Source organism: Lactuca sativa, chromosome 6 (assembly GCF_002870075.4).
Source record: "Lactuca sativa cultivar Salinas chromosome 6, Lsat_Salinas_v11, whole genome shotgun sequence".
Lineage (NCBI taxonomy): Eukaryota > Viridiplantae > Streptophyta > Magnoliopsida > Asterales > Asteraceae > Lactuca > Lactuca sativa.
This window is the reverse complement of record NC_056628.2, coordinates 84,798,288-84,816,694: the sequence shown is the minus strand read 5'-3', so window position 1 is coordinate 84,816,694 and position 18,407 is coordinate 84,798,288. Positions and strand designations below refer to the sequence as shown.

The 18,407-nt window shown below is 34.9% G+C and overlaps 1 protein-coding gene and 1 long non-coding RNA gene across 2 annotated transcripts; one reads left to right on the top strand and one right to left on the bottom strand.

Moving 5' to 3' along the window:
• Window positions 1-7,370: 7,370 nt before the first annotated feature.
• On the bottom strand, window positions 7,371-11,634 carry LOC111921897 (F-box/kelch-repeat protein At3g06240). Its single transcript, XM_023917468.3, has 2 exons — window positions 7,776-11,634; window positions 7,371-7,607 (listed from the first exon to the last, which is right to left on the bottom strand). Exons 1-2 carry the CDS (start codon window positions 8,802-8,804, stop codon window positions 7,560-7,562), a joined length of 1,077 nt encoding a protein of 358 aa, XP_023773236.1. The 5' UTR covers window positions 8,805-11,634; the 3' UTR covers window positions 7,371-7,559.
• Window positions 11,635-14,025: 2,391 nt separating this feature from the next.
• On the top strand, window positions 14,026-17,893 carry LOC111921896 (uncharacterized). The gene is made up of 3 exons (XR_006183926.2): window positions 14,026-14,716; window positions 15,533-15,627; window positions 17,528-17,893. It is a non-coding gene; the product is annotated as an uncharacterized LOC111921896 (long non-coding RNA).
• The last annotated feature ends 514 nt before the right edge of the window (window positions 17,894-18,407 follow it).

The following is an 18,407-nucleotide window of genomic DNA, read 5'->3' as shown; positions in this document are numbered from 1 at the left end:
CAGAGTTGTCTTGCAACAACAGTTATCACTCCAACGTTGGTGCTCCGCCTTTTGAGCTCTTGTATGGGTGGATATTTCGTACCCCAATTTTTTGGGGCTAGGTTTTTCATAGGGTTATGGGGTGGACCGAAGTGGTCCTCTAGACCACAGAGATATTTTAGCAGATCAGATAGAGATTGCATACTGCTCGGAGTCGGATGAAGAGTTATGCCCACCGGTGTAGATCCGAGTTGGAGTTTTAGGTGGCGACATGGTGTTACTGAAGGTCTCACCTTGGAAATGTGTGATACGCTTCAGGAAGAGGGGAAAATTGGTTCCCCTGTATATTGGGCCGTTTTGAGTGTTCGCCAGGGTTGGAAAGGTTACTAATAGATTGTATCTTGCTAAGGAGCTCAGTTAGATTCACATCACTTTCCATGTTTCGCAGATGCGGAAGTGCGTATTGGATGAGGATGTGGTGGTTTCATTTGATGATATTCAGGTTGATGAGTGCATGGACTATGTTGAGAGGCCAGTAGCTATCCTGGAAAAGAAGGTAATGGTTTTGCGTAGCAAGGAAGTACCTTTGGTAAAAGGTACAGTGTGACAACCGTCAAATTCTGGTCAATTCCAAAGTCAAATTAAGTCAACAAGTCAAACCGGTCAACTCAACTAACCCTTGTGTACTAGGGCTTACGTTATGTAATTCCTAAACAACTCGCTATTCTAATGAGAGATCATAAATTGAAAAGTACGTACATCTAGATCTCCTTAACCTAAAACTGCGGTAAGTGACAAGCTCAAACCGATAAAACAATGTTGCATACTCATGGGGAGTGTGTAAGATCCTTAAACAAGGCTTAACAGGGTTTACGGACCTTGCATTGCGAAGTCGGACACTCAAAAAGGTCACAAACGAAACTTCTCTCAGTCGTTTTCACTTTATCTCATTTTAATCGAGAATCTCTCCCAAATCTCTCCAAGCATGTGAAATCTCTCCCAAATCTCTCTTTGTATGAGAAATGTCTCCAAAAATGTGAAATCTCTCCCAAATCTCTCTTTGTATGAGAAATCTCTCCAAGAATGTGAAATCTCTCCCAAATCTCTCTTTGTATGAGAAATCTCTCCAAGAATGTGAAATCTCTCCCAAATCTCTCTTTGTATGAGAAATCTCTCCAAGAATGTGAAATCTCTCCCAAATCTCTCTTTGTACGAGAAATCTCTCCAAGAATGTGAAATCTCTCCCAAATCTCTCTTTGTATGAGAAATCTCTCTAAGAATGTGAAATCTCTCCCAAATCTCTCTCAAAAGTTTCCGTAACTTTTTGAAGTCATTCGGGTCATTCCGACCCTTAACCGGGTCAAAAACGGCTTGAAACGGGGTAAGAACGAGTAAAATAGGCTTAAGGACCCGAAACCCCTCTTAAGGAGCCGAAACCCGTCTTAGGCCCGAAAGTCCTCTTAGGGACCGAACCCTTCTGAGCCGAAGGCTGCTGAACCGAACCCGAAGGGTCCTCTCAGGCCCGAACCTCGCACAAGACCCGAACCTGAAGCTACTGTTCATTCGGTCCATTTCGCTCCGTATTGCCCTCGGTCTAGTTCGCTTCTGATGACTTCGGACTGAGCCTCCTGTTTTGCATCGCCTCGCTTCGGACCCAGCATCAAAAGGGACCGAACCTTCGGCCCCCTTCCGAGAAGCCTCGCTGTAATGTCTTTTCTCCTGGTTTTCGACTACGACTTCATTTTAGCTTCATTTTTAATTGTTTTAACGCGGGATTTTCACCCAAAACTTTATTTTAACATATAAGGACCCATAATTATTAATTTATCACGTTTTTAAGGATAAAACCTTATCCAAAAAGAGTGGTTGAAGTACAAGAGGTGGAGTGTTGACTTTCCTTTATTCTATGACACAAGCAACCACCATACCCACTCCATGACTAACCCACACTCCTCCCCACCATACCTTGTCACTTCCTTGTCCTTTTTAACTCACTCACAAGTCATTCCCACGTTTTTGAGAGCTGGACATTCATCCTCTCTCCTCATTTCTTTCACTTGCTCTCATTTCACCAAAAATACAACACAACTTTTCTCTCAAACTTTTTCTCTCAATTTCAAGACTCCAAGGCTGATTTTCAAGCTTTATTCTTCCATTGGTAAGTATAATTCATCCTCCTTGTGATTATTACACTTCTTTCTACTCAAATCATTGACTTCTTACACAAACATCATCACATTCTTGTTAGATCTTCGAACCTTCAAGTGTTCTTAAGTTGAACACTTCTTTTCTCCATCATCCATCTACTGAAATCACTCAAGGTGAGTTCATACCCCCACATTTTCATGTTTTCTCAAGTTTTTAGGGGGGGGGGGGGAATACAAGTTAAAACACCAAGAACATAACTAAACTTTTCTAACAGCCTTCATCAGAAACGTTCAACTCCATTCACAGACTGTTTTGGACAACTTAAATATTTTAGTTTTCAAAACTGTTTTAGTTGCAAGTAGTTCCAGTTCTTAGCTTTAAAATGAATACTTGCACATCTCTACATGATTTTTCTACAATTTATGGTGATTTTTACAAAACAGCCTGTCTTTTCAAACACAAATCCAGACCAGTCTGTGAATATGAGCATTTTAATGCAAGTTAAAGGCTTCCAAAAATCATGATAAAAATTATGAGTAAACTAGACTCATTTTAGGAACTCTCAGAATTTACGGATTTAGTTTTCAACTTCGTATGATTTTTCTTTGACTTTTCTAAAACAGCGCAGAAAGGTTAAAAACTAGTTATCAGCTTACAACTTTCAAAACACTTTGTAACATGTTAAGCAAAGTGTTAAATCTTTGATAACTTCATATATTACAAGTATTTCTTGTAGTGGTACAATTATATAATAGAAAACACTCACTGAATCATAAGAATCCTCTATCATAATCATTAGTACAAAACAAAGCAAGATAAACATAGCTATATTGTACTATACTTTTGACTTACATAGAAAGGGTTCTTATACACCACAAATAAACATACTAAACTATAATAAGTATAGTTAGGTTGCATATACATTTCAAACATTTTGATAAACTATAATAGGTATAGTTTATGATCATTTACATTACAAAAGGTTTTCACACGAATGGGGTACATTCCAAAGTACCGGGTTTTCATACAAATGGGGTACATTCCAAAGTACCGGGTTTTCATATAAATAGGGTACATTCCAAAGTACCGGGTTTTCATATAAGGGGGTACATTCCAAAGTACTGGGTTTTCATATAAATGGGGTACATTCCAAAGTACCGGGTCTTCATATAAATGGGGTACATTCCAAAGTACCGAGTTTTCATATAAATGGGGTACAGTCCAAAGTACCAGGTTCACATAAAATAGTTATTACGATATTAAAACTATATTTCATCTAGAATTGTTAGACTTCAACTATAATCGCTGAGCGTATATGCTTGAGTCGTATAAGAATTTAGTCTCGATTGGCTTAGAATTGGTGGGTCCGCCTCATCTCCTGTTCCTTGTTTGGTTGTGGACCTAGGGCAGACCCACTATATTCAACGTTTTATCTAACTTAAATCTTATATAACTTATATACGCTGGACGATTATAGGAGAAATCTACGGGTCATTCTAGGGTTCATTAATACATCATATAGGAATATTCTATTCACACTTAACTAAGAAAATATTGGATTTTCTGGAAATCAAACTCTATCGATTTTACGAGGAAAACGATTTCTACTTCAAACAAAACTCTTATAAACTCACCAACTTAATTGTTGACACTTTTTCAAAACTACTTGTATTCTCAGGAAATCAGTGAAACAAGAAAAACTTCAGCGCTTTGAGGATGGGACGTTAAACCGTCAACAATTTACTTTTGTCATCATAATGTAATTGATTTTGAAACATGTAAACATATACTTTGGTGTAAAATTTTCAATTATATTTATGATGGTTGTATTTACTTTGAGCACTATTATACACGTTGTTGTGATACTATACATGAAGTCCTCCACCCCCGGACGTTTCCGCCATCCTTGGTTTGGTGGTGTGACATACAGTGGCAACACCGGAGGGGCTCTGAGTGGACCTGGGAGCCGGAGGCTGAGATGCGGGAGCGTTATACCGAGTTGTTCATTGTAGCAGACTTCGAGGACAAAGTCTAGTTCAAGTAGGTGGGGGGGGGGGGGGGGGGTTTAACATCCTGATATGCAACTATCTCCAAAGTTATCCTTATGGTTTTTATTTATGTCATTTTGGTCCCTGTGATAGAAGAAGTAGCCATGAGAAGACCTAGTGGTGAAACCATAATTTTGAAAGGATAGGAATACGTCGTGTGTACGTATGTACGCTTAGCGTACTAGGGTGCGGCCTAGTACATGGGGCGTACTCATCAAACATTGAAAACCCTAATTTTTAGGGTTGATCCCCATATAATCCCCTTTATAACCTTATTTCCCTCACCCTTTCAGCCTCCACCCTCTTTGAGTCGATTTTTCAAGCCCTAGCCCTTGTGTGTGTTGAGCTTGAGTGTGTGTGTGTATGTGTTCTTAGTGTTGAAGAAAGAAGAAGGGATTCTTTGAGAAGCTTTGGTGTAGGATTTAAGCTTGTAGATTTTAGATCTTCATCGCTTTGGGAAGCTCCAGAAAGTATAAAGTCTTGAACTTTACTTGTATTTCTTAGAAATCTAGCCATTTGGAGTTTTATAAGTTTGTCCCCTTTTTCGGACTTGATGAGTAAATGCTACTCTAAGACCAAAGGAGCTACCATTTTAGAAGATTTGAGTTGTGTTAAGTCATAAAAATTCTCTCTTGACTCATTTAGTGCTTGCATGAAATGTGTAGAGGTCCTTAGTGGTTAAGACCAACTAGGAGGTTGCTTTTGGGTCTTAATGATGCATGCATAACCATAAAGTTGGAAACTTTTTGGTTAAGAGCGCCTTCTTGGACTTGGATCTTGTTATTGGACATTTGGACTGAATGGAATAAGCTCTTTTTCGAAGTTTTGCATGGCCACCACGTACGCTGGGCGTAGGTGGTCGGCATCGCGTTCTTGGTCAAGGCCGAGTACACTAAGCATACAAATAGGTACGCCCTGCATACTCATTCTGTTGGGTTTAGGAGTTTGGGCTTCAAGTTTTGGGCCACCTTTTGGGCTTGGATTCTTGGACCCTTATTGGACCATCTGAGTATGGGTGTTTTGGGCTATGTAAAGAGATGGACCTTAGGGTAAGGCCCAATTAGGAGTTTGGGCCTAATTTGGTAAATTAGCAGATTGTGGGCCTTGTGTGATTACTTAGTTTTGGGCCTTTTGGATTAAGATTTGGGCCTGGGTCTTAGCCCAACTAAGGAAAGGGTAAAGTGACCTTTTTACCCTAATGATGGACTATTAGCCTTGGTTGTAATCCAATTATTAATTGGATGATTATTTTGTTATGATAGCACGGAGATTTTAGTAAGCCAGCAACCAAAGACTTTCAGTGTGATTCAACAGTGCGAGGTGAGTTTTCCTCACTATACTTATGGGTGGAAGGCACCAAGGCCGGCCCTTTGGATTGTTATCCTGATTATCATATGATTGAGTACAGTCCTAATCTGTTAGATTTGTATCCTGGTAGATAGGATGATGCTATGCTTAGTGATCTGTAAGATCTATTTGCTTGTTATTGTCTGGTTAATTGTATGAGTATCTGTTATATATGTGTGTCGACACGGTTTATGTATGGTTGGGTTGAGATGGTCCGACTTTGTACTGAAGGCCAACAGACCCGGGGCGTCCCGGATAGACTGAAGGCCAGTGGGGAGTACCAGTCAGGGCGAAGGGCCGGAGAACATTCCAGATAGGTTGAAGGCCCAGTGTGGCATGCCAGTCATGTTGTAGGTTCTGTGAGTGCATTGCAGGCCGGTAGGGTGTTCCTGTTACTGAAGGCTTTGTATACATGTTTATTGTTATTATTCTGGTTTTGTGTTGGGTTGGTATTTTGGGGGAACTCATTAAGGTTTGGGCTTACAATTTTGAGTTATGTTTCAGGTGGTACCTCAGATGATCACGGGAAGGCAAAGGCGTGATCATGTACCTCCTCGTGTTTTGTTTTATGATTTTGGGAAAACTCTGATAAAAAACATGTTTTGAAAACTATTTTGTAAACGATGGTGGTTTGTGGAATTGTTTGAAAAGTTTAAATTTTTCATGAATTTTATGGATGTTACATATTGGGATGCTATTGGTCACAAGGAGAAATAAAGAAAGCTAGTAAGTAGTTTTTGAGAGGTGTGACAAAGCTAACACATCCAACACATATTTACATTAGCAAATGAAGGTAAATGGGTCGTCGTTGGTACACGCATGCTTACTCTTTGCTTATGGGCACACTAATATGTAGTACGGTTCGTGCGCCGTTTTTCTTCTTTACCATGATGAATTAATTGATTTAATGTTGGCATAAGTCGTTCTTCCTTTCTTTTGTCCTTCACCCTGATTTTTCCCCTGTAATATAACTAGTGTTTACTTATGTAATATAACTAGTGTTTACTCTTGATCCGAAGCTCCCCTTTTCCATTCATAAGGAGATCCAATCGTCAAAATCAATAAAAAGAATAAAGAGGTCCTTATGGACCAAGATCCAAAGGGATCAATCTTTTTGGGAGGTACTGCCCAAGGAAAGGAAAATATGACTTCCAGATTAGAGATAATAAATAAAATAGAACAAGATTAAATCGTATATCAAAATGACTTCTGCATCATCGAAATGATCAAAACCACAGTTATGTCAAAAAAAAAAAAAACAAATAAACAAACATTTTCTAACAGCTACTTGCAAGAACAAACTGGTTTCAACGTCTAGAAAAACTGAAACTGGTATGGTTTATGTCGAAACCGGACCAGTATGTTTATCGGATGCGGATTGGTTCTAAAACCTGTTTCACACCACAAACCAATTTTCTTGTGCACCTCTGGTGTCATACACCATCATTGACGAATATTGTATGCACATCAAAAGCTTTCTACAGATTTTAAGAGTTCTTATGAAGATAGTGGAAGTATCTTGAAGAATCTGCCTACACCATGTACTTATATTATGTCACAAAGTTTTATTCTAAGAGAAATTGTAGCAGTTAGTTTAGATTAATCTCAGCTACTGCTGAGGAGGTGCAATGTTATATAAAGAGGAAGATGTTATTTAGGCAAACCATTTCAATCATATAAAGCACACAAAAGTAGAAGTACAAGGAGGAACCTAGAAGAATCATACCAATGACAAGCATCAATTATAAAAATATGTTATGAAGAAATACTGAAATCTAAATGAAAACATATGCGTTAATGAGAAATACTTGCATTTTTTTCCTTTTTGAAAACTAGCCAACTAGATACTTAAAACTAAAAGCAATAGTATTTAAAACATTGTTAACACTATCAGACACAATATATCACAAGAAAGTAACAGTTAATAACACTTATACGATCCATCAAACATAAGTTATTGAAATCCACCAAATCCAAATTATTCAGAACCATAAAACAAAAGATACTAAAATCCATAAGAAATTATCTTCAACAGCCTCAAACTCTGGAACTTGGTCCTGCAACTGAAGGATCTCCCTTAAGCAACTGAGAAATCAAATGGGAAATCAGTAAAACAATAAATATTATACTATAAGCAAAGAGTATATAGTACATAAACATTAATAATAATTCAGAAGCCAGATGTATTCCTTTAGTTTGTATTATGTGATAAACGAAAGAAAACATGAAAGTCTACAGTTTGTAGAAACATACCTTACAACGTTTCTTGATATCACCTAGATGCCTCTTTTTCATTGGACTCCCATTAACATAAGGAGATACAAGAGTTTCCACATAGATAGGGGCACCAATAAAATCCCTATTCCTGAAAAGGAAAATATCACGATACCATGACTTTTTGTAACGAATGTAATGCTTCAACGTCTTCAAGGAGTGTAAAACTACTCTTCTCTCACAATCCTTTCCAACTATTCCCCAAGACTGCTTTACATTGTAGCTCGTCATCATCCATATTTTATCAATAACCTTATCATAATGAAATACACATAAACATTCATCCAAAACCCCTAAACGCATAGTTGGAAGGCTAGCATTAGTAGATTCAGATTCATACTCCTCATTATCAGGTTGAGGAATTTCTTTAAATTCCTCTTCGGATAAACAAAACGAAAGAATCACTTTCTTGTTATTTTTTTTCATAACCCAGTGAAGTGCTCCATTGCATAAGATACCAATCCTACTATCAATAGAATAGTTCACATCCCCAATCACTTTCCATTCATTTGATTTCGAAGCTAATACTTGAAAACACGTCAAGCCATCACCTTTAGTGAATCCTATCACAACCTTGAAATCATCTGCAAATGAATCATAGCCAAAACCCCAACATAACAACTTGGCGTCAGTGATATCATGCTCTTTTATTCTTTGTGCCTCTCTAGTTGCGGGATTGGCTACTAAAATTTCAGAAGGGGATGGAGAGATGCATACGAGGCCAAGGGAAGAACCAAAAAGATGACAATCACGATGATCAAAGAATCTATCATCAAATTCATAGTGACGAGACTCATAAGGAGAAGCGATTCTTCCCATAACAATTCTCCTATCTATATAACTTTCGTTGCAATCAAGATGATAATTAAGGTTCATATGGAAGTTTACAAAACTAGTGCTAGAGATGAAAGTTTTCCATGACTTACATACGCTTTTGCATTTGATTAGATTGCTCATATCCAATCTTTTCATTATTTCCTCAAGGACATCGCTATGAAGCTCTGCCATTGAAACCCTAGAGTCGGTGACACCGAAAGGAAAGAAGAGATGGAGATATCCGCACGGAAGTGAGATATTTTTATTTCTATAGTGTATTTATTAGGGACTTTGGCAACCAACACTCATAAATACCAAACATGTACCATGATATTTTTACCATATAGAGAGATTGACTTTTGCTCATCTGCCATGTATGATTAGTCCTTCAATACCCATAAGATCATCATGATCTTCAATAATTACTTTGTTACCAGTAATTCTTTTTATTTTAGATTACTCATTACTCAGCCTTTATTTTAAAGTAAACCTTGTAAACCTAGCCTTCCACCATAAAAATCCAGTCTATTCGGCCCTTTAAATATGCATAAAGCAAGCATCGGTGCAATGTTAGTTTTGAAATAAAATTAATGGAAAGTTATTGGGGACGTGCACTATATTACCTTTATCAGTAGAATTGGTATCTTAGGATTAAGAGCGCTTCACTCAATTAAATGATGTTTCACATCAAAATTGGAAGAAACTTATGTTAGGCTTAAGGAGTAAGGACTTTGACCTAAGTTCTTCTACACTGGAGCCCATGGGCCTTTATCATCACCTACATATGCGGGCTCGTGATGGAAGACTTGGTCCCGAAGTTACTAGGCCAAACCAAATTTCAGAGTTGCATACTACTTCTTATCACAAAAGGCCAAAGCATAATGTATACGGAAGGCGAAAAGAACAGTTATAAAATTCTATATGCATTGAGAAATTCAAATTCTTTTCTTGATCATAGAAATTATTATCTTGTTCATTCAAATTATCATGTTATTTTGACATAAAAGAACAAAAGTTTTTAACATACCTATCCATAGATCCTTTTTGAGATTGTATTAAATTTTCAACAACTTAGTGTTTTTTCCTCTTTTTGCTTCAGAATAAATGATTTATTAGGAAACATCGCAATATTATGATTTTTGATAACTATTAACAAACATAAGCAGTAATAAAATTATCAAACAAAAACAACTTAAAAGTTAAAAGCTAGAATAGTTGAACCTGAAGTCATGGAGCTCGACTATAAACGGTGTTTGGAATAACTCTACGGATAGATTTTCAACTTATCATTATTTCCTTCCAACCTCTTTCTTCTTTTTCATCACACGTTAAGTAATGCATAGAATCAACATTATCTGAAATCGAAGAAATACGCTCTTCCCTAGCTTTTTGTTTCAAAATCTTCTTTAATGTATCACCGAAGCTTTTGAAACAAATAAATAACTCGTGAACTATTTGATATTTTTGTAATTAAACATAATATTAAATTGATGAAGAACCCTTGCCACTGAAGCCTTTAGAATTAGATTTTGAAATTGTGATCTTCTGATTTTATTGGCGGTGGAATAAGATATTGTTGACCCTGATTTTTTGCTTGAGCATACATCTTTATCTGTTTACTTTTTGTTGACACATTCACTATAGATGCTTTTGAATTAGGGGGGTTTTAGTGATTGATTTTGTGGATTAGGGTTTTTTGTGGACTGGTTTGATGATCTTTACTTTTACCTTCAACCCCCCAATTCAAACATTCTTAAGATTCTTGATAACTCTAAAAAAACCTCAAATCCCTGATTGGTTTTATGATCTTGATTTTGTCAAGTTGAGGAACAGTAAGTAACCAATCCACAAAAACCCCCAATCAACGAAACCAATCCGCAAAACCCCAAAAGTATTAGTGGATAATGTCAACTCTGTCAACAAAATAAGCAATGATAAAGATGTACGTTTAAGCAAATAAAATAATCAGAGCAAACAATATCTTATTCCATCTCAAGGCTGACAAACTCAAAAGATCACGTTTCTCAATCGAATTCTAAAGGCATCAATAACAAAATGTAAGAGTTCTTCATCAATTTAATACTATATTTAATTAAAAAAAATTCCAATCAGTTCACGAGTTATTTATTTGTAATTGTTTCAAAATTTTCAATGCAATGAAGAGGATTGCAAAACAAAAGGTTAGGGAAGAGCCTATTCCTTGGACTTAGGATAATGTTGATTCAATGAATTACTTAAATTGTGATGAAAAAAAAAAGTAAAAAAAAAAAAATAAAATAAAATAAAAAAAGTTACAAGAAAATACTATATAAATTGAAATTGAAAAGGTTGAATATGGTAAGACTTATGATGCTCGTTCCCAAAATTCTTGTTGTACTAAATTATATTTCTCTATATCAGAAATGCAAATAGTCACTAACGAATGAAAAAAAAAAATCAAAATTCAAAACAACAACCAGATTCCAAAACAAAAACCTTTAAAACTTTAAAAACAGAAATCAGATTTCTAAGTTCCAAGAAAAATCAGAAAACAGATAGTCATTTCAAAAGGAAATCAGATTCCAAACCGAAATCTAAATTCTGAGTTCTAACAAAAATCAGAAAAAACCAGATTCCAAGAGTTAAAAAAAAAAAAAAAAAAAAAAAAAAAAAAAAAAAAAAAAAAAACTGTGATTTTTACAAACTAAAACAAGCAAAAATCAGATAATGAGAGAGGGAGAGAATCGAATTTGAGTTTACCGAATAGAAACTGAGATGTGGATGTTTCTTACTATCTAAGATTCAAGAAGACAAGAAAACTTTCTGAACGATAGGATGGATTAGTTGAACGTTGAGGAAGACAACCTTAAAGTGTTCGACCTTTGTAACCTTGTGAATACAAAGTCTTCCATCATCGATTGCGGCATAGTAGGCGTAGAGCGGCAGAGGGACGATTCGATTTTAGAAATAATTTTTGATAAGCGCATAGATATCAGGAAGAGGGAGGAAACCTGTTTAGTGTGGCATCAAGAAACGTTATATCTATTTGGGCTCGTATTTGGAGTTTGGACCCCTCGAAAGTAGGGGCCAAGATCAGTTGACGACTGGACCAGGCTTATGCAAGATATAAATCCGGTAGTGTTCACCGCCCAACTATGTTTTTTTTAGATTATAGAAGAATATTAGTAATTCAGCTTTTTGCGGCAATTTTTATATGTTTTTGTTGTTTATTATTAGAACTGATTTACAAAGTTTAAAATTGAGATGGTCAAAGTAACATTTAAAAAAAAAAAAAAAAAGAGGTGGAACATGCATTTTACAAGGTAGAGGAGGGAAAGTTGTATTATACATATATACTACAAGATAAACACGAAAGTTTGGAAAACGAATGGATGAAAGTGATATTTTACAAAATTGAAAGTGAAGAGGTAAACTGATATTTTCAAAAGTAATTGGATGGAAAATATCATTTTATAAAACAGAAGAGTTAAAAGTGACAGATTATATAAATTTGGGGGATTGCAATTGTATTTCACGAAGTAACTAATTGTTTTTAAGAAAGAGATTGATGAAAAATACATTTTACAAAGTAGAAGCGGGAATATCGTATCATATATACTACGAGATAAACATGAAAGTTTAGAAAACAAATGATGAAAGTGATATTTTACAAAATGGAAAGTGCAAAGGTGAAAGTAATATTTTTAAAAGTGAAGGGACGGAAAATATTATTTTACAAAACAAAAAGGGTTACAAGTGACAAATTATATAAAGTTGAGGGATTGAAATTACACTTCATGCATCGAGATATATATATATATATATATATATATATATATATATATATATATATATATATATATATATATATATATATATATATATATATATATATATATATATATATATATATATATATATATAATGTCCACCCTTAGCAACACTAAAGTTTCTTAGGAGTTGGCACATCTGGTCCCCTTTTTATGTATAAATGTTAAAAAAAAAAAAAAAAAACGTCTTTTTTCTGTCTTGGATGCTTTTATGTCATTATCTGTATTCATGATGAGTCCTTTTGTCATTATCTATATTGTTAGTGGACACGTGTCGTTTTTTTTCGTACGACGTAGTCATTCTAACACCACCAACATACGTGTCTTCTTCTCTTTTTTCACTGTCTCATCTTCTATTTTCAGAGGTTTTTCTTAAATGTTGAATTCACATGCTTTTCTGGTAAATGGAATTGATCCCCAAAATACACTGCCTCTTCTCCTCTTCTCCCCTGACCATCTTCCCTCTGTTTGCTCTATTCGCATCTACTCCAGCGGTCTTCCATGGAAGCATCTCAAAACTTACCTATTACTCTATTTCTCTCTCTCTCTCTCTCTCTCTCTCTCTCTCTCTATATATATATATATATATATATATATATATATATATATATATATATATATATATATATATATATATATTCGTTTTCTGATTCTCCGTTTTCCTCACCGCCGCCTTCTGATTTCCGACGACACCCAGTTCGATTACACGCTGATGTCGATCTTCCGTTGCTCATTTTATCTTCCCTCAACGCTCCACCGTCTTCCTTTTATCTCTACTCCAGATTCCATCCAAACCCTCAGTCATCTTGCTGTTGTCGATGCTTCCCACGGCTCACCTCTCATTTGGAACATTGTGGAGTATGTTTCATCCAACAACTGTTCATTGTGTTAATCGATTCACCGCCTGAAAACCCTCTTCATCTACTTCTCACTCTATTTGCTTCCCATTCCAATCGATGTCGGCATTAGGAGTCGATCGATTCATCCTTTATTGTGCATCCTCGTTTCGTGTCTGGTTTGCCCTAATCTTCTTTGTTTCAACTTTCCAGTGGAAAAGAATGAGTGAGGTGTAGATCTTGGATGTGACCCAATGGGGAAGCATCTGTTTTAGGTCTTTACAACATGAGTTAAATTTGAGGATTTTAACTTTATTCGTTCCTAACACCTTCCATCACCGACCCTCGAAAGCATGCTTCATGGGTGAGTCTTCTTTTTTTAGATGCCGATTCTCAATTTTGCATTAGAAAACATCGCTCTCCACCATGGTCCAACCCACTAGGGGTAGGAATCGGTTCGGTTTTTTGGGTTTTCAGTTTCCTCGGTTTGAAATTTTTTTTAGTCCAATTTGAAAACTGAACCAAATCGAATTCAAATTCTCTAGACCAAACCGAATTCTAATTCGATTTGGTTAGGTTTGAAAACCGAGGAAACCAAATATTAAACTAAAAAAATTTCAAACATAAATTAAAATATTTTTAACATAGAAAACTAAAGTTGCAAACAGAAAGATCTAAAGTTTCATACAAAATGATCCAAAAAATAAATATGTTAAAATGATTTTTACTTTATAGTTAATACTTTTATTTAATATAAAATATAAAATATTTGTTTTAATTAATTGACTTATGAAATTCGGTTTTTTGGTTCGGTTTGGTTTAAACTTCATGAGACCAAAACTCGAACCAAAAATCAAATTTACAATTCGGTTTGGTCTCAAACCAAACCAAAAACCGAATTTGAATATGGTTCGGTCTGAAATCGATTTCGGTTCGATTTGGTTTTCGGGTTTTTTGGTTCCGGACCAAATAATTCCCACCCCTACAACCCACCCTCGCTCTCCACCACCGATTGTCCCTACAGTTCAGTTGATGTCTCCAATTTTCTTCTTTTTCTTCTTTCTTTCTCCCTCTCTGTTTGATTCAATAAAATTGGTTCGACTCTTCAAAAAAATCTTCATTGGGTGTTTCTTCATTTTGCATAGCGTATTGGATTGATAATCGTTGTTAACCTTGATGCAGATTTTGGGGTTGGGTTTTAAAGTATTAACAACGATTTTGTTTTTTGTAAACCATAATTTGAGGTTTAACTTAGGGTAAGTTTGTAAGTTGGAAAAAGAGCAGAAAATCGAACATGTATTGACATTAGATTACCATGGTTGCTTATTAAGTATAACATAATTTTATAACCTTGAATCTCTTTGCAGATGGAGATAGAATTGAATGAGATAAAGCGTTAAAGAGACCTTGCAGAATCACTACTAGAAATAGGGCAGTTGCTTTAGATGGCTTTGTGAAGGTGCAAACCAAGATTTAAACCCGACTTTTTATTTTATTTTTTTATTTCCCACCTGACTTATCTCCCTAATTGCAAGTTATCCCCTATATTTGTCTTCTTTGTGTTTGTTATGTTTGTTGTCTCTATATTGCCAATCAAAGCGGAAACAAATGATATTTCAACTGTCGTAACACAAGCACGTAAAATGTATTTTGAAAATTTGTTAGGTTATGGTCAATTCAACGCGACAAATACGCATAAAGTTTTCCTAAATAGTAGATTGTCTGTATGATTTGTAGTCCTTTTTCTAAGAGTGTGATTGTTTCAGCTTTCTTTACAGCATTATAAATTATATTTTCATCCTCTTTATCCCATTTTATTCTTAAAAATATTTTCATGATGTCATAGATATGCTTATCAGCCTATTGATGTTTTGTTGTAAAGGTCCAAGTTTAATGTTCATGTTATTAAATGTCATGTGGAAAATCGGTATATTTGCGATTAGTAAGAATGTAATAGTAATCCATTGGTTTCTTAGTTTTATACTTATATTTTATTTTATTATCATCTTTTGCTATTTTATCACGTTTACTGTTACAATTTACAGCAAATGACAACACTGCAGTAGTCTTTTTTCTCTGGTACACAACCACCCACTTGGGAAAAAATCTATCTTTTTTTTATTGGTCAAGTTAACTGTTGACTTTCAGTTAACAATGTACTTCATTGTTTGATATACATTTTCTATTTGGTTAACACTTTTTATATATGCAAATTTACAACTAGATCATAATAAATATTATTATATTAATAATAATCATATTTTTTGTGTAGCAGGTGGGCCTGACAATGTGCACTTGAAATCAAATATGCTTATGAACATGTTTGGGAGACTTGAAACTACGGGCTTCACAATGCCAAACAATACAATGGTAATTATAATATTTACTATCAAAACCATCATTCATATCTCACAAATTGAATTGGTAAGACTTTCATTAGAAAATTTTAAAGAAACTGAGGAAGCACACGACATGTTCGACAAAATGCATAGTTGAAATTTAGGTATTTGTAAAAAGTTTTATCCATACAATTGAATCAATGGTGGAGGTGTGTTTGCTAAAAGTTCCACCTATGTTTCTTTCATTTTCTGGTGTGATTTATTTTGAACGGAAACGTTATAAGTGTCCCTTATATGTAGTTTATGACTCCCTTATATGTAGTTTATGACTGCGTAGAAGATCTTCTGAATGTGTATGTTTAATTTTAACAGTTTTTTTTATCAAAGCGAACACAACAAATCACTAAATAGTGATTTTAACAGTTTTTGTCCAAAATGCCCATGCATATTTTTTTTTGATAAAAAAATAATAATAACTGTAACAGTTTTGACCAAAATGTCACTACATACCGTTCTTTTAGTAAAAAAAATTGGGATTATAACATTTTTTTGTCCAAAATGCCCCTGCATACTGTTTTTTTGATAAAAACAATGATTTTAAAAACTTTTGACCAAACTGCCCTTACATAGTTTTCTTTTGTTAAAAAATAGTTATTTTAAGAGTTTTTGATGAAAATGCCCCTACATACTTTTACTTTTTATTAAATAATAATGATTTTAACGTTATTTGTCCAAAATGCCCCTATATAATGTTTTTTGGGTAAAAAATTAATGATTTTATAGTTTTTGACCAAACTACCCCTCCATACAGTTTTTTTGGTAAAAGTTACTGATTTTAACAGTTTATCAGTTGGTGCAAATCTAATCTTCTATATCAATTGATCAATGGATTGGCACTTTTTGTTTACTTTAATATTATTACAAGGTTTCATGGAAGTCATTAATCTCTTTTTGATGTTACAGGACCTTAATATTGACATTCCCTTTTGGTTGGCACCTGTATACCATAGATGTGACTACTAAATTAATATTATACTAGATACCATAGATGTGACTATATATAAAAAAAAAAAATGAAAGTAAGTTGCTATTTTTTTTCTAATAAGTTATTTTGAGTTGTATAAAAAACTGCTGAAAGTTTGGGCTCTGTTGATGCCAGTATCCAATCTTATTTTTGATGGTAATGAGAGGCGAAAGAGATACAATACAATTTCGTTTTAGGAAATCCATATGTAAACTATCAAACTGAATGTAATCCGGGTTTATCTTTATTTATTTTTGTTTTTTACTTGCTTCGTGGATAGCCCAGCGTGTTGGAATTGCAATGTAATGAAATCTGGAATTAGGGGTGCAAACGAGCCGAGCCGAGCCCGATCTTGGTCAGGCTCGGCTCGGGCTCGTTTAAATTATATGAGGCTCGAGCTCGAGCTCGGCTCGATTTGAGCTTCTTGTACTAAGCTCGGCTCGAGCTCGTAAATAATTATACAAGCTCGTCTTTGGCTCGGGCTCGGCTCGTTTTTGGTCTAACGTGCCTAAATAAGCTTAAGCTCGGCTCGAGCTCGTTAAGAAGCTCGTTTACTAATACCCTAAATCCCTAATCCCCAAATATGTTTTTATTTCAATATATAAAAATAATAATAAAGTATTTTATATAAAGGCTCGTTTAGGCTCGCGAGCCTAATCTAGCTTAGTGACATAGGCTCGAGCTCGAGATCGGCTCAGGCTGTTTAAAATCGGTTTCGAGTCGAGCTTTTAACGATCCGATCCTGAGTAGCTCACGAGTAGCTTGGCTCATTTGCACCCCTATCTGGAACTCAAATTTGTTTGTTCAAAGGTGAGGATGATACAGAAATATGTAAAACTGAATTCGCCAATTTTTATAGACATTAATTAATGGTTTCTTTTATATCATTTTTTTGAATAACAAGCAGGAGATGTGGTCGGGTCGCCAATACACACGACCGAGTGTGACCCTGGAATGAATGATTTCGATGTTGGTATGAAAGAATAAACAACTGCTTCTGAGGACAAAGCAGCAGATGGGATAGACCTTAAAAATGAAAAAAAAGGAGAAATTTACAAATTTGTTCCCGGTAGACTTCACTGGAAGAGGAGGACTTGGAGAATGCCAAATTTATTTCCTACCTTTGATGTTGAATATTAGGCAACAAAATTAGATCCAGGAAACCCGCAGCGGACCATGTTCTTGCTCAACTGAAAATACATTGCTATTCAAACATTTTTTCCTCCTGAATAATCAATCAACCATGTAGTGCAGAGTCACTTTTCTAGTTGTACATTATGTATCTTGTAACTTTATCTATTGTAGAAACGTCTCACATACCCTAAGTTATATATATATATATATATATATATATATATATATATATATAGAGAGAGAGAGAGAGAGAGGTTCAATAGAGAATCATAATTAACAAGGAACCAAGGAACTAATTGTGAGCGTCGGAAATCATAATGATCAACGGCCAAGGAAATAGATGTACACTTGTATATTGGACGCACACACACCGGATTATACTAAAAAATCCACCTCCTTACCAAAAAATTCACCTTTTTTTTTCGTTTAAATTTTTTTAAGCCACATTTTTTATCGAAAAAAACGAATATAGCGTTGTTTTCGATTTTTCGTCCTCTTTCCATAGAGATCCATGTTGATATATAAAAAACGATATTTTTTTTCGAAAAAAACTCACTTCATTTTGTTGGTTTTTTCAATATTTAAGTTTATTTTTAACAAAACAAAAAATTAATTATACCAAAAAAAATTAATTTTTTATACTCTGTTAATAA